Source organism: Morchella sextelata (assembly GCF_020137385.1).
Source record: "Morchella sextelata strain SCLS chromosome Unknown scls_3, whole genome shotgun sequence".
Classification (NCBI taxonomy): domain Eukaryota; kingdom Fungi; phylum Ascomycota; class Pezizomycetes; order Pezizales; family Morchellaceae; genus Morchella; species Morchella sextelata.
The window spans coordinates 3,184,360-3,211,191 of record NW_025408618.1 but is presented as its reverse complement, the minus strand read 5'-3'; the positions used below and the strand labels follow the sequence as shown (position 1 = coordinate 3,211,191).

The 26,832-nt window shown below is 46.4% G+C and overlaps 10 protein-coding genes across 10 annotated transcripts; 7 read left to right on the top strand and 3 right to left on the bottom strand.

Annotated features, from left to right (window-relative positions):
- Nucleotides 1–276: 276 nt before the first annotated feature.
- Nucleotides 277–2,686, bottom strand: H6S33_009660 (uncharacterized protein; the record flags this gene model as incomplete). Its single annotated transcript, XM_044841080.1, has 8 exons — nucleotides 277–788; nucleotides 839–879; nucleotides 938–1,235; nucleotides 1,301–1,839; nucleotides 1,898–2,102; nucleotides 2,181–2,422; nucleotides 2,509–2,548; nucleotides 2,635–2,686. 8 exons carry the CDS (start codon nucleotides 2,684–2,686, stop codon nucleotides 277–279), a joined length of 1,929 nt encoding a protein of 642 aa, XP_044698475.1.
- Nucleotides 2,687–3,111: 425 nt separating this feature from the next.
- Nucleotides 3,112–3,663, top strand: H6S33_009659 (uncharacterized protein; the record flags this gene model as incomplete). Its single annotated transcript, XM_044841079.1, has 3 exons — nucleotides 3,112–3,322; nucleotides 3,389–3,448; nucleotides 3,503–3,663. The coding sequence occupies 3 exons, from the start codon at nucleotides 3,112–3,114 to the stop codon at nucleotides 3,661–3,663; spliced, it is 432 nt and encodes a 143-aa protein (XP_044698474.1).
- A 686-nt stretch (nucleotides 3,664–4,349) lies between these two features.
- Nucleotides 4,350–5,092, top strand: H6S33_009658 (uncharacterized protein; the record flags this gene model as incomplete). Its single annotated transcript, XM_044841078.1, has 3 exons — nucleotides 4,350–4,356; nucleotides 4,406–4,589; nucleotides 4,648–5,092. 3 exons carry the CDS (start codon nucleotides 4,350–4,352, stop codon nucleotides 5,090–5,092), a joined length of 636 nt encoding a protein of 211 aa, XP_044698473.1.
- Nucleotides 5,093–5,630: 538 nt separating this feature from the next.
- H6S33_009657 (uncharacterized protein) lies at nucleotides 5,631–6,503 on the bottom strand (the record flags this gene model as incomplete). Its single annotated transcript, XM_044841077.1, has 5 exons — nucleotides 5,631–5,747; nucleotides 5,811–5,887; nucleotides 5,959–6,295; nucleotides 6,376–6,390; nucleotides 6,447–6,503. The coding sequence occupies 5 exons, from the start codon at nucleotides 6,501–6,503 to the stop codon at nucleotides 5,631–5,633; spliced, it is 603 nt and encodes a 200-aa protein (XP_044698472.1).
- Nucleotides 6,504–7,244: 741 nt separating this feature from the next.
- H6S33_009656 (uncharacterized protein) lies at nucleotides 7,245–8,555 on the top strand (the record flags this gene model as incomplete). Its single annotated transcript, XM_044841076.1, has 3 exons — nucleotides 7,245–7,333; nucleotides 7,417–7,604; nucleotides 7,678–8,555. The coding sequence occupies 3 exons, from the start codon at nucleotides 7,245–7,247 to the stop codon at nucleotides 8,553–8,555; spliced, it is 1,155 nt and encodes a 384-aa protein (XP_044698471.1).
- A 316-nt stretch (nucleotides 8,556–8,871) lies between these two features.
- H6S33_009655 (uncharacterized protein) lies at nucleotides 8,872–9,838 on the top strand (the record flags this gene model as incomplete). The annotated part of the gene is made up of 5 exons (XM_044841074.1): nucleotides 8,872–8,944; nucleotides 9,002–9,060; nucleotides 9,165–9,291; nucleotides 9,369–9,622; nucleotides 9,692–9,838. 5 exons carry the CDS (start codon nucleotides 8,872–8,874, stop codon nucleotides 9,836–9,838), a joined length of 660 nt encoding a protein of 219 aa, XP_044698470.1.
- Nucleotides 9,839–11,116: 1,278 nt separating this feature from the next.
- Nucleotides 11,117–14,069, bottom strand: H6S33_009654 (uncharacterized protein; the record flags this gene model as incomplete). Its single annotated transcript, XM_044841073.1, has 2 exons — nucleotides 11,117–13,876; nucleotides 14,007–14,069. 2 exons carry the CDS (start codon nucleotides 14,067–14,069, stop codon nucleotides 11,117–11,119), a joined length of 2,823 nt encoding a protein of 940 aa, XP_044698469.1.
- A 1,785-nt stretch (nucleotides 14,070–15,854) lies between these two features.
- On the top strand, nucleotides 15,855–20,202 carry H6S33_009653 (uncharacterized protein; the record flags this gene model as incomplete). The annotated part of the gene is made up of 6 exons (XM_044841072.1): nucleotides 15,855–16,027; nucleotides 16,392–16,599; nucleotides 16,761–17,034; nucleotides 17,113–17,494; nucleotides 17,565–19,576; nucleotides 19,973–20,202. The coding sequence occupies 6 exons, from the start codon at nucleotides 15,855–15,857 to the stop codon at nucleotides 20,200–20,202; spliced, it is 3,279 nt and encodes a 1,092-aa protein (XP_044698468.1).
- Nucleotides 20,203–22,314: 2,112 nt separating this feature from the next.
- Nucleotides 22,315–22,796, top strand: H6S33_009652 (uncharacterized protein; the record flags this gene model as incomplete). Its single annotated transcript, XM_044841071.1, has 3 exons — nucleotides 22,315–22,489; nucleotides 22,582–22,626; nucleotides 22,705–22,796. The coding sequence occupies 3 exons, from the start codon at nucleotides 22,315–22,317 to the stop codon at nucleotides 22,794–22,796; spliced, it is 312 nt and encodes a 103-aa protein (XP_044698467.1).
- A 135-nt stretch (nucleotides 22,797–22,931) lies between these two features.
- H6S33_009651 (uncharacterized protein) lies at nucleotides 22,932–26,151 on the top strand (the record flags this gene model as incomplete). The annotated part of the gene is made up of 8 exons (XM_044841070.1): nucleotides 22,932–22,980; nucleotides 23,047–23,198; nucleotides 23,260–23,384; nucleotides 23,447–23,928; nucleotides 23,980–24,476; nucleotides 24,534–25,505; nucleotides 25,561–26,085; nucleotides 26,143–26,151. 8 exons carry the CDS (start codon nucleotides 22,932–22,934, stop codon nucleotides 26,149–26,151), a joined length of 2,811 nt encoding a protein of 936 aa, XP_044698466.1.
- Nucleotides 26,152–26,832: the final 681 nt, after the last annotated feature.

Below are 26,832 nucleotides of genomic sequence, written 5' to 3'. Positions count from 1 at the left end.
ATAGTGTTGAAAACCAAAATAGTAGTAAAAAAAAAAAAGAAACCAAACGCGCCCGCTAACAAAAAGAAAGAAACCCATAACTATTCCCATGTCATAATACAGATTCATTATTAACCGAATAAGGAAAATAAAGATAAAAAGCCATGGCCAAATGGTAGTCATGACATAAAACACAACCGGAGAACCAAGGCAGATTATAGAAGTATACAAATTAACTCGTATTCAAGGTAGCGATCACAAAAACCTGGAAATTCTCCAAAAGACACGGATAGGGGATCAAAGCATCATGCTTCGTCTTCTGCTCGAAGTCCCAGTCGCCATTACAGGATGATTATTGTCAAATTCAGTTTCGTCACCCATATTGTTAGTGCTCTTTGCACTCCGAACGCCTTTCGTGGAGTTTCCTAAACTGGTCCTCCGTGAACTTCGCACAACTTCATCACCCGCTAGTTCTACCTGCGAGGATGATGACGCTAGGTTGCTATGGGTACCGCTCCTTCTCCTTGAACTTGCGCTTTCGCGGTTTCGCGATTGACCTTCTTCGCCGCCGTGAGTGCTTTCTGGATCAAATGATACTGTTTTCCGCCTCGATTCAGTCGGCGCTGTAGTTTGCAATCTCCCTGACGTTGCATCATTTTCCAGGTCCATTAAAGTCCCCTGATGAAGATTACTCGCCCTCCTCTTTCTATATGTCATAACAGTTTCCGGTAGCTCCATTTCTCCATTGTCACGTCCCGATCTCTTGTCCAAAAGCCCGCCAATTCCAGTCTCCCTGGGTTTCCTAGGCTCTTCTACCGCGTCAACAGTCAAAGTTGTTGGCTGGGGCAATGACGCTAACCATTGATTGCCAAAGATATCTTCCCCCTCAGCAAACACATCCTTCTTGACCATTAATTCCTCCGAGCTATCTTTATTCTTCAACCGGCCAGCAGTGGACCTTCTCGCAGTCCTTCCTTCACTTTTTCCTGTTTCACCTGGTCTATCTTCTCTCCTCATTTTGTCTCGTAGGTTTGGTAAAGCATAGTTGACATTATTGGCCTTCGATCTCCTCGAAGGTCTTCCTGTACCACCTGTTTCCACATCCGCCGAGGGGGGTTCCGTATTCGAATCGCGATAGGTCCTGATCTTTTGTGGTGGTAGTTCTGTCTTCTCTGGTTTCTCGAGATCTTTCTCTTTTGGAAGGGCAGTTTTGATATGCTTCTGAGGCGAATTGAATGGATCCGAATTCGTGCTTTCTGCAGACACGTTAGAATCGCCTTCACACTTATTGTGCAGAGGAGCAAGAGGAATCTAAACTTACTGGGACCCAGTGCTCTTCGGCCAATGGCGGGAGTGGCGCCTAAAGTCACAGTCTCTCTGATAGGAACAGGATCCCTTTTCTCGATAATATCCATTTTTACGGCTCGCTTCCCGGTCTCAACGATCTTCTCGACCTCGACCATCTCATCAACTTCCTTCATTGGTATGTCATGATCGAGTTCATTAACATGAGACATCGATACAGTTGGTTTTTGGGCCTCCGCTCGAATTTTCGGCACATCCGCAGCTCTTTGTGGGTGTCTCGTGAATTTAAAATCGAGACTCAAAGGAGTCTCAATATCTTGTGCCTGATCTCTATCTTCAAATCTTCTCTTCTTAGGTTTTTCTGATGGTGTGTCTACCATGAGTTGATTTCTGGATGAGGCAGTTGATTTTGTGGCTTCCACCTCGGTTGGACGGGTGCTATCCCTTCTTCGTTTTGAACGGATTTCAAGCATGCTAGATGTGGGTGGTTTAAGATCTTCATCTGACTCTGCATCATCGGCCCGTGGTGGTAATAATGTTATTATTTCCTCGAAGCTATATATTGTTAGCGATTCAAGTCATGGTATAAGGAATAAAGAATGTTGGTATCTACTTAAGACTACTCCTTCTATCTTCACTGCCAAGACTGGTTCGTCGGGGTTCCTCGACGTTAAGACTGCTTCGCCGGGAATCTTCAGAAATTGCAGGAAGATTGTCCTCAGTCCTCATGGCCTCGCTGAAGCTGAAGCTGAGCCCTCTCCTGTATGTCGTTTGATCTGGCGAAACTATATGCGCTTTTTGTTTCGGCTGTGGCTTTACTATAGAAACGAAGATCCCGAATCAATAACTTATACTAGTGTAATGGAGCTTTAGGATAAGAATTTGGAAAATCGTACCTCTCGGTGATACTGTAATAGCCTTCCCTAGACTAGCTAGAAGCTCCTGCATCTCGGCTACCTTCCCCTCTAACTGCCTTTTGGTAGCCTCGACATTCTCGATCACGGCCTTACCCCGTTCACGCCTGTCCAACTGGGCCTGAAGCTTTATGACCTGCTCCCGCAGATCAATGTTTTCGGTGAGTAGCCGGGTCGTTTCGGTTTCGAGGCTACGAATCTTGGTGGATTGTGTGGAGTTAACCCTGTAAACAACCAAACAAGACACCTGGTCAAAAATCTCGAAATACTAAATCGATAGCATAAATAAAAGTGTTTACGAATAACGAACCTGGCGATCTCACGGTTCTGACGAATATATCTTTTCTTTACTATAGGTTTTGGTTAGCGTGTTGTGTCTTCGAGGATATATCTCATGAGCGGTGAGAACAAAGGTTTGAGGGATGAAACAACGTACTTGCTTCGAGAGATTCTTGCCCTGGTTGGGGCGGGTCGTTTAATCTGGCCATGAACACTGCGATGTATAGATCAGATGTAGATGGGTGCTAGTGATGATCCTGTAAATAGAAAAAAAGGAAGAAGCCTAGGTCACGAGGAGGGGATATCGATTGATAGGGATTATGTATGAATGGTGGATGATGAGTGGTGGGTGAGGGAGGAGATCGAGGAAAGGTGCCTGTCTGTTGACATTTAACCGAATTTGGGCAAGTGGGAGCTCTTTTGTGTGTTCAGATCCGCGACGCGTTGAATCCATGGCAACCGCCTGCCCCACCTCTGACTTCTAGCAACGGGAAGTAGGCATTTGAATATTAACCCCCTCACTTACTACGCTCAAACCCCTGCATAAAGACAGAAATACTCTACAAATACAAGGGAGTATCTCTTAAAGAAACAAGAGAGCGTACACCCCCCCATTGATCGATTGTTGGAAGCAATGTCGAACTATCCAAATCGCTACTCCCAGCACTTTCGCCAACCTTCTGCTTCAACCTCCGCCTCGGGGTCACCAGCCCTGATGGCGAGGATAAATGAGAAGAAGCAGGAACTTGAGAGTTTGATGGCGCTGCGAGATCTATCCGCTGGGCTAGCGAAGCAGATGGAAGAATTGGAGGGAAAGCTCGCAACGTTGACTGACGGAACCGAGGGTACCTACCCACCAAGCCTGATATAGACACTGAGGTTATTCAAGGCTGATATATAGATTTATATAGCTGTTGCTGCGGTTTTGTCGAATTGGCATAATGTTCTCAGGGCAATTGCTATGGCTTCTTGTAATATCTTATCTTGGGTTGCGTTACAAGCTTGACACTGACACAGAGCCGCAGCAAAAATTCCCCAACCTAAAGAAGAAGCCGAAGAGGACAACCCATTTGCGCCGAAGCCAAAACAAGAAAAACAGGAAGAACATGACGGACTACGGCGAGACGAGAACGGTGTTCCAATGCCACAGACTTTGGTCAGAATTCCAGTACTTCCGCAAAAGTGATTTGAAGGCGTATAGATTGGTGTAATGAGATGACGAATATCAATCACGAGCATTTTCTTAGAGGAGTTTCATAGGGACGCATTGGGCCTGGAGTATGGAGTATACGGTAAATTTAACGCACTTTCGTGCTGATAGTTAACTTGGATTATACTAAACTTACTTTTGGATGAGATAAACCAAACAGCTATTTTGATATGTAGTTAAAATAAAGGTTCTTGTTTGATATTGGAAAACATTCGTATACATATTTCAGAAATGATGGTCTTTTAATAACCGGAAGCTTATTGGTCAGTATCTCACGAATTAGTCCACTGGTACGGCTGTAGGTACTCAGCTCTACTCTAGAGTATTAGAGAATTGAATCCATAGGAAGCCTCATCTCGTCTTGCATACTTCAGGGCGCGCATCGCTAAGCTCCGGTTCCACGCGGGATGACCTGCATGAAAATAAATAGCTGTGGCTGATGACATCAGACCCTGTACCCCACATTTTGCAGATTCGTTTGATTGAAAACTCTCCACTCAAACCACCCAAATCAGCAGAGATAAAACATTCGAAAACAATATCATGGCTGATCATTCACATTCCCACTCTTGTCATGATGAACACGATCATGATGATCATTCCCATTCCCATGGTCCCGGGGGCCATGATCACTCTGGCAAGCCCAGCCCCTTCTCCCAATTATGCATCGTGAACAGCTAGATATAGCTAGCTAACAAACCAAATTTAATATATACAGATGATTTAACTCCCGCACTCCAATCTTCTCTTTACCAGCACATCGAATTTGACAAAATCACCACCCTCAATGAAACTGTTCCAGGCGCTGGCATGAAAATTGTTAAAAAAACTTGGGATGAGCGTCTCGATAGCAACGTCTTTCTTGAGAGTGATGTTGACGAGCAGCTACTCATGTTTATCCCGTTCGTGAATCTTCGTTCCTTCAAAGAGAACTTTGTATTGACTCAAATAAAACAAAAGTTTTACGGGCACTGTGAAATTACACTCGATCATCGTCCGCTCACCCCCGGGGTCGACTGCTCCCAAGACGGTGAAAATCTTTATTAATCGCGACGACCTCGATTTCTCCTCCGCTGCCGATCTAAAGGCTACACAAACACTCGAGCTGCCTCTAACCGGAGACGTTATTGAGATGCCGGTTAAGAGGGCCTTGTTTCAGAATACTCACTCTTTAACACTATTTTTTGAGAAGAACTTCTCGGAAGAAGCTAGCGACGATGAGGACGAGGGCGGGGAAGTCACAAAGTTGAGCTATCTAGGATTCAAGGGAACATGGACGGAATTGCGAAAGGAGGCGGTGGTAGCGAATTATGAAGCTGCTGCCAATCCAGCAGATCATAAAAATCTTGTCGCTGGAGTCAATTATGGGGCGATGGGAATGGGAGGTCATAATCAAGGATTTTAATTTGGGGAATGTAAACCAATGATTTCACAGGCGTTATTGCATTAAGCACTGGGATATCACTCAAATTCACGAAAAGTTTCAGCTTATAACAATCTACATGTAATTCCCAACAAGAAGCATTAATATTGTTGCTCTGAGATAATATCTTGAAGTGTGTTGCATGCAATGTTTTACGTGTCAATGATTAGGATTCAGCAATAAAAATTCGCTTTGGAGAGGCCGATCGAGTGATAGCCCGTGATAACTAGCGTACAGCGGTCTAGACTAATTGATGTCAAGTACCATACTCAAAGTCAACTGGGATCCGATGAATCTCGAACACCAAATCCACCATACGCCGGGTATTCAGATTTTGCCGTAAAAACTAATAATAAAAAGGAAGGGGTGTTAAATATACAGACCTGTCTCAACCATGACAGGCCACTCACAGTACTCGCTCACACAAACATAATACCTAGCACTATTACTAGAAGTCTAATTTTTCAACCCTCATACATGGTAAGTCCTTCACCATACCACCAAGAAACCATCTCTTCTTCTATGATGCGGTCTCGCCGTTCTTTCTGAAGGTGACCTTTTCTACTCCGACACTCTCATTGCCTTTTTCGTCGGTGCGGAGCTGGTAGACATAGAGGACTAGGACACTGCCTTGAACCTATAAATGAATTTGTAGTTTAGTAACAGCATGAAAAGCTGCGGCAAAACGATTAGAACATACGTCCATCAAGCAGAAACTTGGAATAATAGGCTCCTCTTCAGAGACCCATCCGCCCGATATGGCTCCTGTTGCCGAGCCTATTCATTTTCTATCAGTCACCCGCGCTAGATTCCTATTCCCCCCCGACTTTCTTCCGTGACCCACTTACCTGGGTTGATGAAAAATCTGCCTTCCAGCTCATAGGCTTCGAATCGATGTGTCCCTCCCCAAACTAGTACATCGCAGTCCAGTCTCCTAGCTTCGATCAACAGACTATCACTATCACCCTGTGGGATAATGGTGTGCCCATGCGTGAACCCAATGCGCAGATTACCGTGGGTTACAACTTTCGATAAGGGAAGGTTTGTTGCGTCGACGTCGAAATCACCTTTGACAATTTGAAGGTCAGGCGCAGTTGAACGTAGAAAGTCGTATGTTTCTTTGTCGGTCAAGTTTCCTAGACAGAGGATCTGGCCGATTTTACCGGGAGAGAGAAGTTTACGAAACTAGAGGGGGTGTCAGTTGCTGGTCTTAGATGGCTGGTCTGAGTCGGGGAAGCTTGGGGAGCTTGGGGGTAGGGTAAGACCTTCGCCGGGATATCCTGAACACAAGATTAGAAGCTATTCCACCAACAAGCTTGGAGTGGAGGGAGACTACTGGAGCTCTGTCTGGGATATGGAGGTCTCCGATGCAGAGAACTAGACGAGATGCCATTGATTGGAAATATACGTAGGTTGTGAGTAGAGTGATAGGAAGGAGTTTAGAGTAGTTGCTTCTTTTTTATTAAGTCAGCCATTGTTGACAATTTCTATAAAAGGAGATAGCTCTGCAACTCACTAAACGTACTTAATTCGTCAATTTCTGTCTGTTCCTGAGCTCTTGTCCCTGAGCTCCCGTGTCTGATTGTGGGGTCGCAGTTGGATGGTTACCCGGCACACTTCACCCTAGCTAACTACATGTAGCTGTGTTACAGCTCGTGAGGCTCTTCGGGGTTTTCGGATGTCGTCACCGGAGTCCGGAGTCGGCTTTTAGGGGTGCAAGATCCTCCTCGCCCTCAAACATTACATACATTCACGCACGCACGCACCATCCACACACCCACACGCACCTCTCAACACAAGCATCCATCCACCCGTCCATCCCAGGTACGCGCTTCCCGCCTACCCCGCCAATCCGCCCCTCTCCACACACAAAATCCGCCTATCCACACCACACTCGCACCCCAACACACCCAGATAGCCTCGGTTCATCCCCGTAGCCCCCCTTCTTCTTTGCCCTAAGTATCCCCCACATTGCCTTGCCCGGCTATTACCGCCACACTCATTCAAACTGGCTGCACGATCCTCTCCCCGCCTGTCCCTCATCAACAGGCATCTCTCCTCTGCATCTCCTCCTCCTGATCGTCCTGCGTCCTGTCCTCCCACAACTTGCACAACTACTGCACCACCATTCAGAATGTCTTCTCAAGCTGCCCATCCAACCCTTCTTATTCCTGGTCCCATCGAATTTGATGATGATGTTCTTATGGCGTTGTCTCATCCTAGGTATGTCGCTCTCCAATTCAATCACCGTGACTCACTCGATCTTGGCTTGGTGGCTAATACTCGGTTTTCTTCGTTTGTTTTAGTGAGAGCCATGTCGGTGCTACCTTTGTAAATGTATTCGGCGAGACATTGTCGATGCTAAGGCAACTGTTCTTGAGCACCGATCCCTCAGCGCAGTCATTCGCTGTTTCTGGATCTGGGACATTGGGGTGGGATTTCGTGGCGGCAAACTTGGTAGAGAGGGGAGAAGATGTCTTAGTCCTGCACACAGGTATGTGTTCTCCATTATCAAGCAACCAAAAATGTTGTTCCGGGGTTATCTGATATCGAGCGAGCATGAATAGGATACTTTGGCGATTCATTCTCCACCTGCTTTTCTACCTATGGCGCAAACCCTACCCAATTAAGAGCTCCCATCGGCTCCCGTCCCTCTCTCGCCGAGATTGAAGTCGCCTTGAAAGAAAAGTCTTACAAACTTATCACTATCACTCACACTGACACTTCCACCGGTGTTCTCTCAGATGTCAAAGCTATCGCCGAGCTTGTACATAGGGTTTCACCGGATACACTTGTCATAGTGGATGGTGTATGTTCTGTCGGTTGCGAGGAGATCCGCTTCGATGACTGGGGCATTGATGTTGTTCTCACCGCTTCGCAGAAAGCAATTGGTGTTCCGGCTGGACTGTGTATACTCATGGTCAGCGGGAAAGCAATTGAAAGGTTCAACACTAGATCAACTCCACCAAGCTCATACTTCGCATCTTTCGCAAACTGGCTACCAATAATGCGAAATTACGAGGCTAAGAAACCTTCTTACTTTGCCACTCCCTCTCCTCAGCTCATCCGCGGTCTTCACACATCCCTCAAGCAAATTACCTCCATTCCCATGGAAGAGCGATTTGCGAAACATAAAGAAGTTAGTGGAATAATCAAGAAGGCCATCGGTGAAATGGGATTGAAGCAACTTGCCGAAAGTCCCGAGTGCCAGGCGAATGGTATGACGGCTATATACCTACCTGAGGGTGTAGGTGCGCCAGATCTCCTACCAAAGCTACTGGCAAAGGGTGTTATCTTCGCAGGAGGTCTGCACAAGGAGATTGCGACAAAATATTTCAGATTTGGACACATGGGTGTGAGTGTTATGAATGGGGATTTGGGACATATCAACAAGGCACTGGATGCCTTAAGAGCGAGTTTGACGGAGGCTGGTTATAAATGTTAAATAACTTGCTTATGATCCAAAAAAGTTAACAGTAAATATGAGAAAGTGGGAGCGGGGTGCATGCATCCGGGCCCTTTTGTATTTAGATAATGACCTTAAATTATTTCAATACCTGTATGAAATTGGCATAGGTACCTTATTACGTTTAGTTCCGTGTTTAAGATTAGAATCGGCAGGCATATTTCACATTTTTCACGTGTTGCAAGTTGAGCCGCATGATAAGTGCTTTTTACCCCGCCAAAGTTGAACTTAGGCCAACAGCTTCCACAAACACCATTTTTCTTTGTTTTTTGTTTTTGCGCGGAGAGAATTCAAGATGGTGTATTACTTTACGTCGAATGTGGTTGACCCGGCCGCGTACATTTACATGGGGAAGGATAAGGTTGAGAGTAAGTCCTGCACTGCCGAAGCTTGGAGGAAAGTTGTGTAGGGCTGACCCAGAGTAGATGAAGAGTTGATCAAGTATGGGTGGGACGAAGATCTTTGGTATGTTACTCTCACGATCGTTACTCTTTATCAAGCTCTCATTCAGATGTAGGTTAACGCAGTGCTCAGGGTACGCAATTTCTGCATTCGGCGGTAGATAGGATATATGACTGACGGCCACAGTTCCACGCGGATAAGCTCTCATCGGCGCATATTTACCTACGACTCAAAGAAGGGCAGAGCTGGGAAGATATTAGCCCAGAGCTACTGGTCGATTGCTGCCAGCTCACAAAGGCAAACTCAATTGAGGGTCTGTCTACAAACTAGTCCTCGTCGGTTTCACTCCACTGTTCTACCGCTAAGCAATAATGGTTATTCTACGTACAGGAAATAAAAAAGACAATGTTAATATAGTTTACACTCCGTGGTCCAATCTCAAAAAGGACGGCTCCATGGCTGTCGGCCAGGTCGGGTTCAAGGACCAACGGAAGGTCAAAAAAGTCCTTGTTGAAGCCCGCACGAACGCTATCATCAACCGACTTAATAAAACCAAGACCGAGAAGTTCCCGGATCTTGCGGCGGAGAGGGAGGAGAGAGACAAGACTATTAGAAACAGGGAGAAGAAATTGATGCTAGAAAGGGTAGGGGCTGTTTTTCTTCTTCTTTTCCTTTTAAGGGAGAGAGAACTTTTTGGACTAACAGTAGTATAGAAGAAGGAAGAGGCTAGAGTAATGAAGGAGAGAAGGGAGAAGGCATGGCAGAAGGACCATGCCTATGACGACGTCTTTACAGAGGATGCGTTGGAGGAGAATTCCAATGATAAAAGGGATGCTGACTTTTATGATGACTTCATGTAACCTAGGAAGGGTTTTTACGCATTTTTTACACTCTTTCCACTTTCTCTTTCTATCTTTTATAGGCCAATAGCTGCTTAAATGAATGTACCTACTGCCTTCATATGGATTACCAAACGCCAATGATCATGGCGGGGAAATGACGGGGCTACGGTAAACACCTTCCAAACCGGAAAACTGTAGTAATACGGTCTAGAGATCAACAGGATTCTGATCCGAACCTAAGACCTTACATCAATATAATCCCTTTTGTGGTTGCTTTTGTTCCATCAAGGTTATCTTGACACTTCAGTGCCCTGGCAGTGGATACTTGGGGCGGGGCGCTAAAATAACCCAAGCCCCGGGTCAGGTCTGCGGTTGAAGTGGTGGTGTTAAATAGGTTTTCGGAGAAATACCTGCGTATTTAAAAAGCTTAGTGTAAAAGTACATACAGTAAAGCCATTTGCACCATGATTTCGTCAGACGATGCATTAGTATAGATTCACTGAATTATTGCGAAGTTGCTGACTTAAAGGGCATACGGTACTTTTGCATCATAGATCTAGTTCTTCGTACAGCTTGATATCTATTGTTTTACCAATCGATAGATAGCTCATAAACCAACTAACCCCCCTCCTTCAGATTATCCATAATACTTATCACGAGTTTTCACTGGGGGGCATGTTAAGACTATAGGGGGTTGTTTACACGTAGTTGTATACATGTACATACATGTACTTCATGTACGTTTTAATAGCCTCTAGGCTGCACACAATAAATGAATTGACAAAATATATGTACTTCATAGATGATCACTCGATGGCAACAAACGAAGGGAGAAGAATTGTTAGGCAGTACGTCTTAGTGAAACCATTTATTTACTGTATGAATCTCAGAACTATCGTTATTCCTTCCCGTTATCCCAACCCGCATTCGCTCCAATCCCGAGACCAAAAAAGAAAAAAGAAAATAAAGAAAAGAGATGACCTGCCCAAAGAACCACGAAAATGCAATGAGACCACAAACACGTAAGCTAAGAGATATTAGACAGATAAAAGAGGAGTAGGACAAGAACCAGAGGCTCTCCTGAAATGAGAATAGGTATGTGAGAGAGCAACGCGTGTAGGTACATAGCCTATTACGATGGGTAGAAGGCGCTAAATAAAACATTTTCCCATGGATTGGACATATCCCCACAATAAAGGCACATACAACCTTCGATTTTTAAATAAAAAATGAACCTAGTTGCTTATACTCTTCGGAGTTTCATGCCAATCCCTCCGAACTATCCGCAGTAGCCTGTCACTCGCCATTTTCGGATTCTTCATCATCCTCTTCCTCGTCGCTTCCCTCCTCCTCCCTGGCCCGCTCCTCCTCCTCCATTTGCTTCTTCCGTTCCCAAACTTCTTTCCTGACTTTCTCGTCCCTTGCCATACGTAGCCTTTCTACCTCATCTACGCCGCCGGCCTTCTTTAACTTATTTTCTTCCACAAATTCGCCAAGTTCCTTCTGAAATTCTGGAATTCTCCCTTCAAGATCCTTCTGTCTAAGTTTTTCTGCCCTCTCGATCGCCTCCAATCTGCCCTCGTGATTAGGTTGCAGAGCACGAACTTCGCTGAGAATGGAGTCCTTGGCTTCACTTGGGTCAAGCCTATCATCAGGGTGTACCAACCCAACAGGAAGGCCTCTGCTGGTCGATCTTAATGCGCCTGAGCCGGGGACGGAACCGTTTTTGAACTGCTGCTCAGTGCACTGTTCGACGAGCTGGAACGTCTGTGATGCTTTGTCTAGGTCGTCTTGTAGGTCCTCGATTAGGTTTTCTTGCATATTGAAGAAATCTTGTTCCTGGCAGACAAGCTCAACCTCCTTTTCCCAAACTCTCCTAAACACAGGCTTCTCTCTCTTGATGTAGTCTGCCATCTTCTTGAGTTCTGCCCTGGCCTGCGCGATCTCCTTCTTGACCTGGTTGAGATTGCGTGCTAGAGGACGGACACCGCGCTGTACAACATCTTTCCGTAGATCTTCCACTGTATCTTGAAGGTCGTCAACCCTATTTACTAGTGCATCTGCATCCGTCCCAAGAGTCTTCTTCCCATTTTCAACGTAGGTGCGACCTTCATTCGGACTGAGCTTAGGCTGAGCAGCAACAGTTTTCACGGCGCTGGCTTTAGTTTTGATAGTTGACATGGATGTATTGATATCAGCGACAAAGGTGGAATAGACCTGCCGCAACACTGCCAAATCTTTCCTGAGGTCTCGAAGTTCGATTAACTGAGCAGTGTTATCATGCTTCGTAGTGGCCCCTGGTGTTGATGAACTAGGAAACGAATGTGGTGACAAAGTTATCGGGGTAGAAACAGGAACAGCCACAGAAAGCTCGGCAATCTTTTTGGCGGCCTCCTCCTGGCGTTCTGCTACCCTAGTGATTTGCAAACTTTGTCCTTCCATAGACCCTCGCAATCCGTCTACCAGTTTCTTTAAACCACCTATTCCATCATCGATATGGCGTTTAACCTCATCAAGAACTTCAATATTTAAGCATAAAACCGCCCTGTCCTTTACGTCTCCTAAATCTTCCAGCTCATATCGTACCCCAGAGACAGGGTCTTGGAGGTAGATCTCAGGAAAGTCTTCACCAGAGGGAGGGCTGTAATTAAACTTTGAAATAAAAAGAAGACGTAACGAGGTCAAAGATAACTCATCCGCCCCATCGGCAACAAGGACTTTCTTGATTGACCGACCAAGTTGTAAAAATAAAGTAAGGTCTTTTGTAGGAGGAGGTGGCGAGGAATCCCTTCGAGCAATAGGTTTGGGTGATGATGGAACAACTTCCGCCTCAGGCTCATTTACTGGGGCGCTGAGGGGTACATCTTCTGATACATCGTCTTTTTGCGGAGGTGGTGGAGGGAATGCACCAGTTTCAATTCCGAGAGAGGGCTGGTTTCGAATGGGTTCATCATCTTTAGCAGGAACCGCGGGTCCATTTTTCCTCTCGGACACCTGGGCTATGGGCGAATCAGGTTCAAGCTCACGCTCTTCTGATATCCGGTTTACATTTCTCATGGGTGAGGTTTCATTGCTTCGGGGGATCGATTTGGCCGTGTATGAACGCCTTATTCGAAAAGCATCCAAAGGCTCCTTTGATTCACGACTATTTCGGGGTATGGCAGATAGGTTACTGCTGGTTGGTAGCATGGCTACCCCATTCGGTGATGTCCCAGTGAATTTAGCAATTTGATAATAGGCAGAATGCCGGCGAGATGCTCGTCGCTGCAACGGATCTTCTCGCTGCAAGGCTGCAAGAGCATCTTGGGCAGGAGGTAGGGGCGGGGGCGAGGGGGGAATATATTGAGGTATAGAATTTCTAGTAGGCTCTTGAACCGTGGGAGTAGGCTGAATTTCAGCTGAATTTAAAGGAGGCGAGGCAAGGTTTGATGATATAGACGCGGAATGTTGGTGAGAGTTTCGAGACCCGGTTGTTGAAACCGAGGTTCTCCCCAAGGTAGTGTAAGGTGGTGGAATTGGCGGTGATGAAGCCCGAACTGTTGTATTCCCGCCGGGTAAAGATGATGTGCGTGGAGGATTACCTTCCTCTAAACCATCTCTACTTCTTGCCCTCGTGGCTTGGGCTGGCTGCTGTGAAGGTGGGGATCCTCTATCTATAGATGCAGGCCCGGAAAGCTCTGCAGTATTCCTCCCACTTTTATGTTGCCGTAAGCCTTGTTGTTTTCTCTTGAGTCCATGAAGGAGGTTGATAATGATCTCCCTGATCCTCGGTAAGTAGACTTCCAGACTCTGAGGACTCGCATCTTGACTCAGAGTGCTCTCTAATATCGTTCTTAGCGCATCCGGTACATTTCCCAAATCGGTTGTATCTACTCCGATGGCCGTAAATGCTCGACACGCCAAATTAAATTCGGATCCAAGGCGGACATATACATCTGAGACCTCCGCCTCAGTGGCTTGCTGCCGTGACCAAGCGGTAAGAGTTTCAAGAAGTTGTTTAGTTGCGATGAGAAGTTGAGTAACGGATTTCTCGATTGTAGATAGATGTTGAGACGGCTGTGGCTCGAGTCAGCAAAAATATTTGTGACGAGCATTACTGAAGTTTCAAAAACATCTACTATTTAAAATACTCTAAAGAAAGATTCCTTGTAAAGGGAACGAATCGAATAAGGAAAATGAAGCTCACACTTATTCTAGATCGCTGCTGTCGGGGACTCCTGGCTGAACCCGTTGAGTTCTGGGAGGACATTGAGGTGTTACTAAAAGTAGGTGAATGTGATGGTGATGCCGATGATGATGATGTTGGGGTGAGAGATCTTGTAAGGCCTGAGCGATGGGAGCCGGATTGCATTAGATGTTGGAGGAAAGGGGTTAGATAGCTGGTACCCGGGGAGGGGGAGCCAGAGAGAGTGTGGGGGTTGGTTAGTGGGGGATGGTGGTCGTGGTGGCTGTTGAGGTTTAGTTACTGGGACATGGTGTTGGGTTAGTTTCGTGCTTACCGACTGCACTGGAAGCATCTGCAGGGACCAATGTTTCCCTACCTTGGTGTACTTTACATACCGGTATCTCCAGCACATCTGGCGCTGCGCCCGCAGCTTAGATAGAACGGTAAGATAAGGAAAGAAGATTAGGCAGAGACCTAAGAGCCCGAGGCACTCTTATGGCTTTTGATTTATAGGTGATAGGGTATTTTATATCCTCCGTACTTGTAGCTGGGTCGTATACTATTTACTGAGGCTTCAGCCAGGTACGAGCTTGATATCGATTGTGAACCCGTTGCTTTGGCAGGGCTGAGTATCAGCTTTTATGTGAACTTATTTCAGAAGTTTCTAGTGTGGTCAGGATCGCAAATCTTGGGCCATCACTTCATGCGCTCCTTGGATATCTCATTCACCAGGAGGTTTTTATTGAAGCTCTTTCTATTTGTGGTTGATTAAGATCAGTTGTGGTACTGCAGGCAGACATGATTAACAATGGTTTGGAATATGTAATTAGAATATTTATGCCAATATCTACACACGAAGCGATAGAATGGTCCTTCAGCCCGAAATATTGCCCATATAGCATTCGCACAATCAGATGACCCACACAAACAACCCCCCGACAGCTTGTTTATTTGCCTAGAACGCATGATCCAGCATTATTATGCCTACTCAGCAGCTAATATCGGGTCGTGTGTCGGGTTCGAATTTTGGCGCTCATGAAAACTAGCTAGACAAGGTGTTGAAATGCGTATGCACTGGACTTGACATAAATTTTCGTAAGAACAATAGTCCAGGAAGTGATTTCTCCTGCAGATTATTAGAGATAGGAGGGCTTTCGAAATAGCTTTATTGCTCTTGCTGATAATTTATGCTGGGACGTATCAGATGCTTGGTTAACAGTGGTGTGGCTTGGCAGGAATCGTCTCACCTGGAGGAAGCCCGACTGAGTGGAAAAAATAAATAAAATATCACTGGCAGGTGAGAGAGGTGAAACCAACCTGTTGCTGCTGCTACTGCTGCTGCTTGGTGTTGCTTGGTGTGGTAGAAAGAGCTGCTGCGCTCATCGGCCCCCAGACTACGCTCAAAGCTCTCTTCCTACTAAGGTCCTTTTCACCTTTCCACCCTTCTTTCCTTTTGCCGTTCCTTTTGGATAGCTCGTGGATTTTTTTTTTTTGTTGTTGTTGTCGCCTTTGCACGAGGAACCCATAAACGAGAAGAACAAACTTGTCTCTCGCTCGCACCCTCTGACATCCCTCCATCTAAACCTCCCCCATATTCCCCCCCCCCCCCCCCATCACCTCACCTTCACCCTTCCTCTCTACTATCCTATCTATCTAGCCCCCTCTACACCCCACCATCCACTTCAAAAGCTAGACTCTTCTAGAGGGGAAGAACAACAGCAGAAGTACCTTCAGACTCGCCTCCTTACCGACAACGAATCTGCTGCACTTTCCTTTTCTTCAACCTTTCTTCCTGCAAGCTTGGTTCTCATCACTACTCACCCATTTACGAGCTTCACGAATAGTTACTTACTACCCATTACATCACACATGGCCACTACGGCAACCGCTCCTACAGCGGCCAATGGTCCTGCCTCCGCAGGTGCTTCGTCTGCTGCCTCGGCATCTGCAGCAAGGCCTCAGTTGAAGAGCACAATTTCTGGAACTTCAAACGGCGGAAATACTAACAGGAGGTCAGTTCAATCACCCATTGATGCCCAAAGGTAAGCGGCTATCACTTCTTTCGAGAATTTAACCCTTAAGTTGGGTACTGCTTTGAGCGATTCTGAGATTGAAACATCGTATCCCGTGTAATTATGTTTGGCCGTTGTTCTTGGGAGAATATTCGACCTTGTTGAGGCTCGCCCCACGACCCCACATTGTACCTGTTGCCAATCTCCCGATTTATTTGTGTTCACCAACCTATATGCCAGCATCGCTCTATCTTCCTTGCTTTCTAATTCCCATCTTTGGTTTTTTCTTATCCTAATATCCATCTTATTGTTTTACGACCTACGTCATTTATACGGAGCCTTGAAAACTTTATGTTGAGCTTTATGATATAATTCAGTGCTAATAGATATCTAGACGGAATGCTTCCCGGGGACCTTGGCAAGCGAATACACATCAAAAATATAATGGGGGTTCTACAAACGCAGTTACCTCATCATCGCCTACACCAAGTCAGGCTGCCGCGATGAAGGCGCGGAACCCAACTATACCTCCCGGAGGTGAATCCGATACTCATGATAAGCATATGCATGATAGGACACTTTTTTTACTTGCAAATTTAATTGTAGGTTCTATACCCCAAGATTTTTTTTAATACTTTTTATTTCGACTATGTTCTCTTGGCCCAGAGTACCCCTAAGTAAAACATTCCATGGGAGCTCAGCAGTGCTCTTGTGGGTAGCATCTTAGTAGCATTTGCTGACCCGCATCCACAATTGCAAATAGGGCAAAACAATTACTATAACTCTCAAGACTGGTGCCCGTTACACTGGTATTCTTGTAGGAGCTGACGCAAAGAACCATGATATCGGTGTTGTGATGAAATGGGTCAAGCTTGTTCGAGCTCCTTTGGGCGATAGTGGAGATGGGGTGGAAGAAGGAGATCATGTTGGTGGTGGCCCAGAGAAAACTATGATTTTCGAGCCTAGAGATCTCGTAGATATCTTCGCAGAAAAGATCGCGTTGGGCGAGGCTGAAGGCCACGCGAATCATCAGAATGGTAAATCTGCATTGTAGACGTCTCTGTTTTTTTCTTTCTATTCCTCTAGTTTACTGATATTCATTGATGTCAATCTAGGTACTTTTAGGACCGACGCTGATATCTCTGGAAATCTTACCATGCGGGAACGAGAGCTCCATAGGTGGCAGCCTGATGAAGCTACTAATAACCTCTCTCTCGAGGAGTCCGCCCCTGGTTCTCAGGCTGGTTCCCAGGGTCAAGGATGGAATCAGTTCGAAGTAAATGAACGTCTTTTTGGTCTTAAATCGGATTTTAACGAAGATATTTATACCACAAAGCTAGATCGTGCTCATCCACTTTACCAGCAACGTGAAGCAGCAGCAGCAAGAATTGCTAGAGAAATAGAGGGTCAAACCATCAATGCAAGCATGAATCCTCACGTTGCTGAGGAACGAAATATCGCCCTCGGAGATGATAGCGGAATTGATGAAGAAGACAGGTATGTTGGTTGGCTTCTCAACTGAATCCTAACCCAATAAGTTGACATTTGTTTCTCTCGTTCTTCGAAGATACGGTGCTGTTCAACGCAATCCTGTGGCCGGTGGTGTTGCCCAGGCGCAGGCCACACAGGCCATAAACTCACGATATACGCCGCCAGCTTTGAGGGCGCCTACGGGGCACCCGACTGTTCCTGGCGCTCCTCATGATCCCGCTATAATATCCTCCCAACTGGTTCGTCCAGAAACTTTACAGCAGAAACAGCAGCAGGCGCCGCAGGCACCAAGAGCTGTTCTTCCAACAATTAATCTGCCTCAAGCCACAAAGTCAGAGGATGCTACTAATAAACCAAAAGAGAAGTCGACTCTTCCTGAGATCATCGCACCTAAGAGAATGCTAGGAACGTCTGAGGTCTCTTCAACAAGTCAACCTCCAATACCCGAACTCACACAGGACTTCAAGCAATTTGTTAATAATGAGAAAGAACGCTACATGAGGAGAAAAGCCGATTTACAGCAGAAGGATAGGGCTTCAAAACTAGAGGAGCTTAAGAAATTCTCTGTAAATTTCACTCTTAGAACTGAAATTCCTCAGGACTTGGTACCAATATTGGCAAAAGATAAACAAAAACAAGCTGAAATTGTTGAAAAGGCCAAGGCAAATGTTGCTAAGGTAGTCTCGCCAACGACTTCAACTACTTCACAAACGGCCAAGCTGCCTGGAACAAGAGAGCCGGTTCCAAATAGCTTTGCAGCGAAGAATCCGACTGAACATGAATTGGTGAAACAGCAACTTCTGAACGGATTTCCGCCGCAACGTCAGCCACAGAGGGCCCAGCATCCCGCTCCTCTTCTTAGTGCTCGCTTGAAACAAATCCAAGATGCGAAGAAAGGGGGGCAACAGCTTCCTCATGTACGTTCACCGGTACCTATTCCTGAACACCCCCAGAATATCCCAACCGGTCCTGCCGCAGGAAATATTCCCATTGCCCCTAAGTCCATATCTCCTGCATCTATGAGTATGAGAGCGGGTGCAAAGGCGATGGAGTTCAGACCCAATCCCAGTGCAGCCACCTTCACGCCTACATTTGGGCCATCCACTACTGCTACCCCAAGTCCTACCACATCTGCTCCCGCACATGCCTCACCTCGGGCCACAAGCCCATCCCTATTTTTTGGGAACAAAAAGCCAAAACCAGAACAGGAAAGGAAGTCTATTAAAAGCTCCTTCAATCCAATCAAAAGGATGATGAAGGCGGGACAGAATAATGGACCGGTTCAGACAGATCCGAAGTACTTGAAAGGAAACTCCAATGATTTCATCGACATGCCTTTCCACACCATTCCAACCTGGCCAACAGCCGAAGGTAATGAAGAAAAGAAGTATGTGCAGATGTTTGCGAGAACAGAGCTTTCCGCGTCGAGTACCATGCACTCTCCACAGCCTCCACATATTGCCCCCCATCAACCACATCACCATCCACAGGGTCCTCCCCATATGGCTCATGCCAACCAACCCCCACATGTATCGCACCAACCACACCATTCGCACATGCCTCAACATCATTTGGCGATCCCGCCCCAGCACTACGAGCAAGATCAGCACCTTCGACAGATCCCACCATCTGTTATGCCTTCACCAAACTTACACAACGCAACCCTCGCGCCTTACCAGCAGTCCCCAGTCGCCCATCACTCACAAATGCCTATGTATACTGCCCATCCACAGGGACAATATGTACCAGGTGGCCCGGGTGCCCCATTCGTTGGCCAGTTCTACGGTGGATTTAGAGGTCCTGCTGGTGCTGGACAGATGATGGTACCTGGACCTCAACCTATCCCGTATCCTGGACAATTTATACCCCACCAAATGTATTCACCTCAACAACCTCATGCCTATATGCATAATGGCACTGCTCCCCCGCCACCTCCAAGTTCACAAGGATACCCAAGTCCTGGACGAGGTGCTCCTATGATGATGCACCAAGGGTCATCGCAGGGAACTCCTGCGGGACCTCAAATGATACCATATGCAATGCAGCCTGGACAAGGTGGCCCGATATATGGGCAAGGACAGCAACAAAGTGAGTTATTCCTCCAAGGCCAAAATTGGTTACCCCAGCGTCCACAATCCACTGTCTCTCTGCCTCCTGCCCCCTCTTCGTCTGCGGCCAAATTTAGTGTTAGTCGTGCTGCCTCTCCTGTTGCTGTCCCATCCCCACGTATCCGCAATTCGCATTTGTCTCCTCAACCCTCTGCTGCTTCTCCACTTCTTATGTCTTCGCTTGCCGCATTTTCTCCCGCCCCTTCGGCTCCCGATACGAGCCTATCGTCATATCCACTCCAGCGGAGTCGGACGGGGAATACGCCTACGCACAGTGGGGGAGCTCGCGGCGGGAGGAACGGCGGCGGTGGGATAGGGATCCCAATGATGGTTCCAACCAACTTTGTAATTGGTGCTTATTCTAACGATGGGTCAGTGGGTATGATGCGTGGACAACCTCTTCCACACCAGGGAGGGCCGCCACCCCCGCAACCGTATTATCATGGCCCACAAGGACATTATCCTCCTGGAGGTAGGGGGAACAATTATGGCGGACATCCTCAACAGCAGCACCAGGGTGGGCAACATGCTCCCCCACCACAGCCACAACAGCCACAACAGACTCAGCCGCAACAGACCGCGGCGGATGGTGAGGGTGGGAAATAGGTTATTGCAAATAAAAACTTGGCTGGAACGGGATGGGTAGCGTATGTTTTTGTATCTTTGAACGAGACATGTGTTGGACGAGCTAAATATGATCCAAAGAGGCAAGGCTGTTTTTTTTTTTTTTTTTTGGTACGAATTGAACTATTCTCAGGTCAAATTTTCCTTTACACTTACCGTCAACTGCCAAGAGACTGGCATTTTCTTCGTTCAATTCCGGGTCTTTTTCATGAACTGCTGTGTATATTTATTTGTTTGCCCATCTTCGTCGTCCATTTCTTTAGTCGAGTGTGGGGGGAAATCCGTGCAGGGAATAAAGTTCTTTCGGTGGGGACGGCCATGCGCCGTGCATGTATGAAGAAAGTAACAGCACTAGGCGTTGGGCGTTTTTTCATGTCTGGGATAGGGGGCGCTGTGGTAGGCATGAAAAATGGAGTTTATTGGATTTTCCTGTTATCTTCATTTGTTGTTATATTTGTTCTATCCTTTCATATTCTTTTTGTTCCTTGTTGGTATAGGAAGGCTTTTGCGAAGGGTGTACATGTGGGAATTTGGGTAATTAAGAGAGAACCCGCTAGTAGTCGGCGTGGCGACTTGGGTTGATGGGAAGTGGCGTGCAGGGCTTTCGGGCGTAAGCTTGAGAAGGTGAGACTTGTCCCGTTAAGGCCAGTTAGTCGGCCTTACTGACAGTAGCTATCCAGGGACGGTAGATGCATGTATCCAGAGGAGATTGGCCGCTATCTTGAAAATAGGACAAAGGCCTAGACAGTATCCGAATACAAGCTACCCAATTAATTTAGGATCAAGAACAATGCGGCTCGGCTCCGAGACTGGGGGAGTGGGATGGAGTTGATCTTGCATGCTTTCCCTTCTTACTGGGGCCGAATAAGGTATCCGCGGGACTCCGAGTTCGCGGAAAGGCTTCGTTGCTGGGTAAGATGACAGGATATGTGGGGAGGGGTTAGTGACGGGGGGTAGTCTTTTGCTTGATGGTCTGAATTGCTGGTCAAATGCACGAATTGCAATGAAGGATATAGGCTAGAGAATTCAACACGGTCACTATTCGGTTTGGGATCCTATGGCATCCAGGCGTTGCTGTGTCAGACGTGATGAACGTATAAGGAGCTAATCACAAATTATCACTCGGTGTATATCAGCCCCTTGGTAGCCAGCGAAGGACTCTGCGATTTTATTAAAGTTCTGGCCCCTTTATGCTTATTCTTGCCAACTTTGGACGGGAATTTAAATGGCACTCTATATCCCGTGATCACCCTGTAATACCTTCCTCGTTGACACGTGCCAGATTATATGCATACACTTTACAACCCAGCAGGCGTGACAGCGTCATCCAACATTCATCTACTTCCACGAGCTCTTTACAATGTCATGTATGTACCTATGGGTGGAGCAAATTACACGCACATATAATGTGGCTGTGGCACTATATGCAAAGGACAGGTATGTACATATATACATGTACATAGCGTCAAACCGCCGAACGAACTCATGGTCATGACTCTACTACATGTATGTACCTACTCTATGTACATTTACTTACTGAGATCACACACTGGTAGCTTGTAGGGAGTACTAAGTTCCTACACTTGTGTTTGTTTCAACATACTGCTTGTTCTTGTTAAAATGAAACTAACCAGGCCTGTTGCTTGAAACCTAGACCCAAATCCCTATTTTTCGGGTAGGGCGATCGCTTCGACCCCCCTTGAACCTTACTAACCGCATGTAGAACTGGCTGTAATAATACTCTAACGTTGGTTCCCGACTAGCGCTACTGAGCCGCAATCTAAGTGTAACCTCCACTGAGCAGGGGTAGTTAGTAATAGAGTGCCTACTACACTTGGGTCCGTAACGTAGCAGTCAACATCACCATAGCTTCTTGGACATTCCAGAAGGATTGAAATTAGAAAGAATAAGATGCAGTTATGAGAAATAAGAAGTGGATGATATATGTTATGGAAAGACCGGTATTGACTCCCGAGATCTTCACGTCCTGCGAAGTTCATTCACACCAAACCTCTCAGATAGAAAGCCTGGCCACCAATCTAACGCAATATATATGCACATGTACATACAATAAACCTGGTTTCCACTCGATCGATGGAAGCCATATACAACTCCGATATTACACCAGGGGCGTGTAAAAAGTTTCGCAAGGACAAGCGCCCTAAGAGTTACGGCGGAACGGGACAAACAATTTTCCCTCCTTATTGCCGCCCGGCGGACGGGCTTTTGCTGGGGAGGGGCTCATATCTGCGAAACAATAATGAGTGGGGTTAGTGTTTTCTACTAAATGGACGAATAGGAAAAGGGCGATTGATCAACTTTTTATCACCGATTTGGTAGGGTAGCTACTAATTACTACAGATTTATTAGCTAGTACTCTACAGAACCCAATTCTCGGGGCAGGCAGTACGTATACACTATGCACATACCAAGCACCAAGAATTAAGTTGAACATGGGACGGAGGGTACTTGGTAAATAACAAGTGCTATCAGAAGAAGCGATCAGAGCTCAACTCTGTATATATATAAACACTTCGTTCTTCTCAATGATTCCAGTCCTTCATCTCAAAGCTTGACGCTTAACTGGGCTTTTGGTTTTTGAAAAACGACTTTCTTTATACACCTTTGATTCAGGTGGACATTCTTTTTTTTACATTCTTTTTTATTTTATTTTTTATTTTTATATCTATTCATTCCCTTTAAAACACAAAATGCTTTTCAAAAACGCTCTTTCCGTTCTTTCTGTGCTGAGTGCTTCTGGTAAGTTGATACACAGGCTCACTTTTGAGAATTGGGTTCTGATATGAGTTTTTTCTATATGAGCAGCACTAGGATTGGTTTCAGCTCAATCATCCACAGCCTACACTGACACAGAGACTGGTATCTCGTTTCAGCGATTTCTCACCACATCCTATTCCGGATTTTCCTTTTCTATCGCATTTCCAACTGATCCGACTACTGAGTTCATTGGACAAATCGTTAGTAACACAGTTTCCCTTTTATAAACCCCGTTGGTGAGATTTCTAACAGGATAAATAGGTTGGACCAATCAATACTGATGGAGGCTGGTCTGGTGTAAGTTTGGGGGGTGGAATGACAAGCAATCTTTTGCTTGTTGCCTGGCCCAATGGTGAAGAGATCGTGCACTCATTCCGTTATGTCACGTTAGTAACAATCTCTAATTACCGACATTTTGAGCTACGTCTTCTAACATTGCCTTGTGTAGTGGTTATGAGGCACCTTCGGTATATGATGGCGATGCTACAGCCACCACAATGTACACAAACATCAACTCTACACATTGGTCATGGACTTTCCGATGCGAGAACTGCGTCTCATGGACCGATGGTGGATTTGACGTGACAGCTTCTTATGCCATCATGGGATGGGCTCAGAGTACGGCCGCAGTTAGTGATGTAACTGATGCATCCTGCACTCTTCAATACCACGACAATGGATTTGGACAATACGGTATGCTCATCGGTTCAGCATTGTCTGACCAGTATTCAACTTGGCTTTCGGGTGCTGGGCTTTCTGCTGGCACTCCGTCAGGCAACTCTTCCACATCAGCCGTGCCAACAGCCACCGCAAGTGCCACCGCTACAGCAAGCAGCTCTGCTACTGCTACATCTGCAATCCCGGCTGCCACTGAGACTTTGGGTGAATATGACTACATCGTTGTCGGAGGAGGTGCCGGTGGTCTTATTAGTGAGTTATTTCCCTTCTCAAACTTAATAGCAGAAAACTAATAGGAGTCAGCTGCCGATCGTCTTTCGGAGACTGGTGCTAAGGTCCTCTTGATTGAGAGAGGCCCGCCATCAACATATGCCTCAGGTGGAACCGTTGGTCCTGCTTGGCTCAACGGAGAGAACCTCACTCGCTTTGATGTTCCCGGTCTTTGCAACGAGATCTGGGTCGATTCTACTGGCATCGCATGCAACGATATTGATCAGATGGCTGGATGTCTCCTTGGAGGTGGAACTGCTGTTAACGCAGGTCTTTTCTTTAGGCCTCAAGACCGTGATTGGGACTACAACTTCCCCGCTGGTTGGAAGGCTACCGACATGGTTTCTGCAACTGATAAACTTTTCGCGAGAATTCCTTCCACCGATACTCCTTCCATGGATGGTAAGCGCTACTTGCAGGAACCATATGAAGTTTTGGCCGCCGCTTTGCCTCAGTCTGGATGGGAGGCTATTACTGCGAATGAAAGCCCCAACTCGAAGAACAAGACTTTCTCTCACACCCCCTTCATGGTAAGAAATCATTACATTATTTCTTGAGATTATATATCGTTAGCTAACTCTATAAAGTACTCAAATGGTGAGCGTGGTGGACCTTTGGCTACCTACCTCCAGACTGCTATGGCTCGTGACAACTTTGATCTTGTTGTCAACACTACCGTCCGCCGTGTAGTCCGTAGTGGCTCTTCAATCACTGGTGTCGAGGTCCTTGCCAGCGACGTTAGCGGAAAGACTGGTATCTACACTGTCACAGCTAATACCGGAAAAGTCATCCTCTCAGCAGGAACTTTCGGAACTGCAAAGATCTTGATGCGCTCTGGAATCGGTCCCGAGGACTCCCTTGAAGCTGTTCAGGCATCTTCTATTGATGGAGCTTCCATGATTGCCAAGGAAGAGTGGATTCTCTTGCCTGTTGGATACAATGTTATGGACCATGCCAACACCGATATGGTTGCAAGCCACCCCAACGTCACCGCCTACGACTTCTACGGTGCCTACGATGATCCGATCGAAGCCGATAAGGAGTTGTACCTCGACAACCGTGCTGGAATCTTTGCCACTGCTGCTCCCGGCCCCAACACAATGCTTTGGCAATCGTTCGTTGCCTCCGATGGAATTACCAGACAGCTTCAGTGGACCGTGAGAGCTGAAGGATCACTTGGGGAGGAAGGTGATACCCTCATTACCATCAGTCAATACCTTGGTACCGGTATGACCTCCAGGGGAAGAATCTCCATCAAGTCGAATCTCAACATGGCAACCACCGTCAGCCCTTACCTGAACAATGAATATGATATCGAGACTGTTATTGCAGGTGTCAAGTCGATCATGAGCTCCATTGCCAATGTCAGTGGTATCAGCCTTGTGCAACCTGCCGCTGGTGTTGACGCCGAGAGCTTTGTAAACAACTACATCGAAAGCCGTCGCAGCAATCATTGGCTCGGAAGTGCCAAGATGGGAACTGATGATGGAAGGAACGGAAACGGAACTACCGGATCAGTTGTTGATACTGACACCAAGGTCTACGGAACTGACAACCTGGTAAGCATACATCCCCATTAATATATAAACCACTTCTAACAAGAGATATCTGTAGTTCGTCGTTGATGCCTCCGTCTTCCCTGGTCACGTGGCCACCAACCCCTCAGCTCCTATCATGATTCTCGCCGAGAGGGCCGTTGAGAGGATCCTTGCTTTGGGTACTAGCGCTAGCCCCTCAGCGGTTACCTCTAGTACCGTAGCTGTCCATACTTCAACCCCTTCTAGCGCAGCAGTAGTAGCACCTGTCTCGTCAACAATTGCAGTGGCACCTACTTCAGCCGCTATTGAAACCTCATCTGTTAAGACCTCTTCTATCGGAACTTCCTCCACTAAAGTAGTTGTTCCTACCTCTTCGGCTGCAGTAGTTGCTCCTACCACTTCGACCTCCGCTGCGGTAGTCGCTCCTACTACATCCGCAGCCGTAGCAACATCAGCTGCAACAACAAGCACAGCAGCCACCCCAACTGGTGGTGCAGCCGCCGCCGGCCACTACTACCAGTGTGGCGGAAAGGGCTGGACCGGTGCTACGACTTGTGTGAGTCCATACACATGTACAGTACAGAACGACTACTACTCCCAAGTATGCTCAATCCCCTCTACAAGCCCGAATTGAATTCAAATGCTAACCTAGAATCAGTGTTTGTAAGCCATCAACGTTCCCATAATAAGTTGTTTTACGGAGCATGAATATGGGGGATCATGTAAATTTCATAGACCTTTCTTCATTGTCATTAAAGGGATTTGTATATAGTTAGAAAGGCCGGGCGTCGATCATTTGCATTAGGGGACTGGGTTTTTTCCTTGCAAGAGAGAACAGTGGCCGGTACAGAGTTCTTCAATTATATCTTTAGTTTATCTTCTTCAAAAATTTCCCGCGGTAGAGCACTGAGTGATTTCCCATGACACACCAAAGAGAATTCTATCATGTGCCTATGAAGGTGCAAGGGAGGCACACCTTTAGACTCCAACTTAGTTTATAGGGCTTTCGGTTTTTGTAGGTTGGGGGCTTATTTCTGCGCTCGATGATTACAGTTGAATAGTTGGAGAGGAAACATGGTCATTGGCCTCGCTCGATACATGTTCAATGTTCACCTATATCTTACGTATACGACGCAATTATCGCCTAGTATATTGTTCGAAATACAGTCTTTTAATCACCAGGGAAATTCATAATTGTTTTTTTCGATACTGTATTTACACTCTATTATGGCGTAGCTGGTTCGAGTTCTCGTTTTTCAAATACTTCTTTAAACATTTCCATTCGAATTTCTATTCTAGCGATTATCACTTCAACTTAGGTACATGTACTTGATGTATTTATATTTTA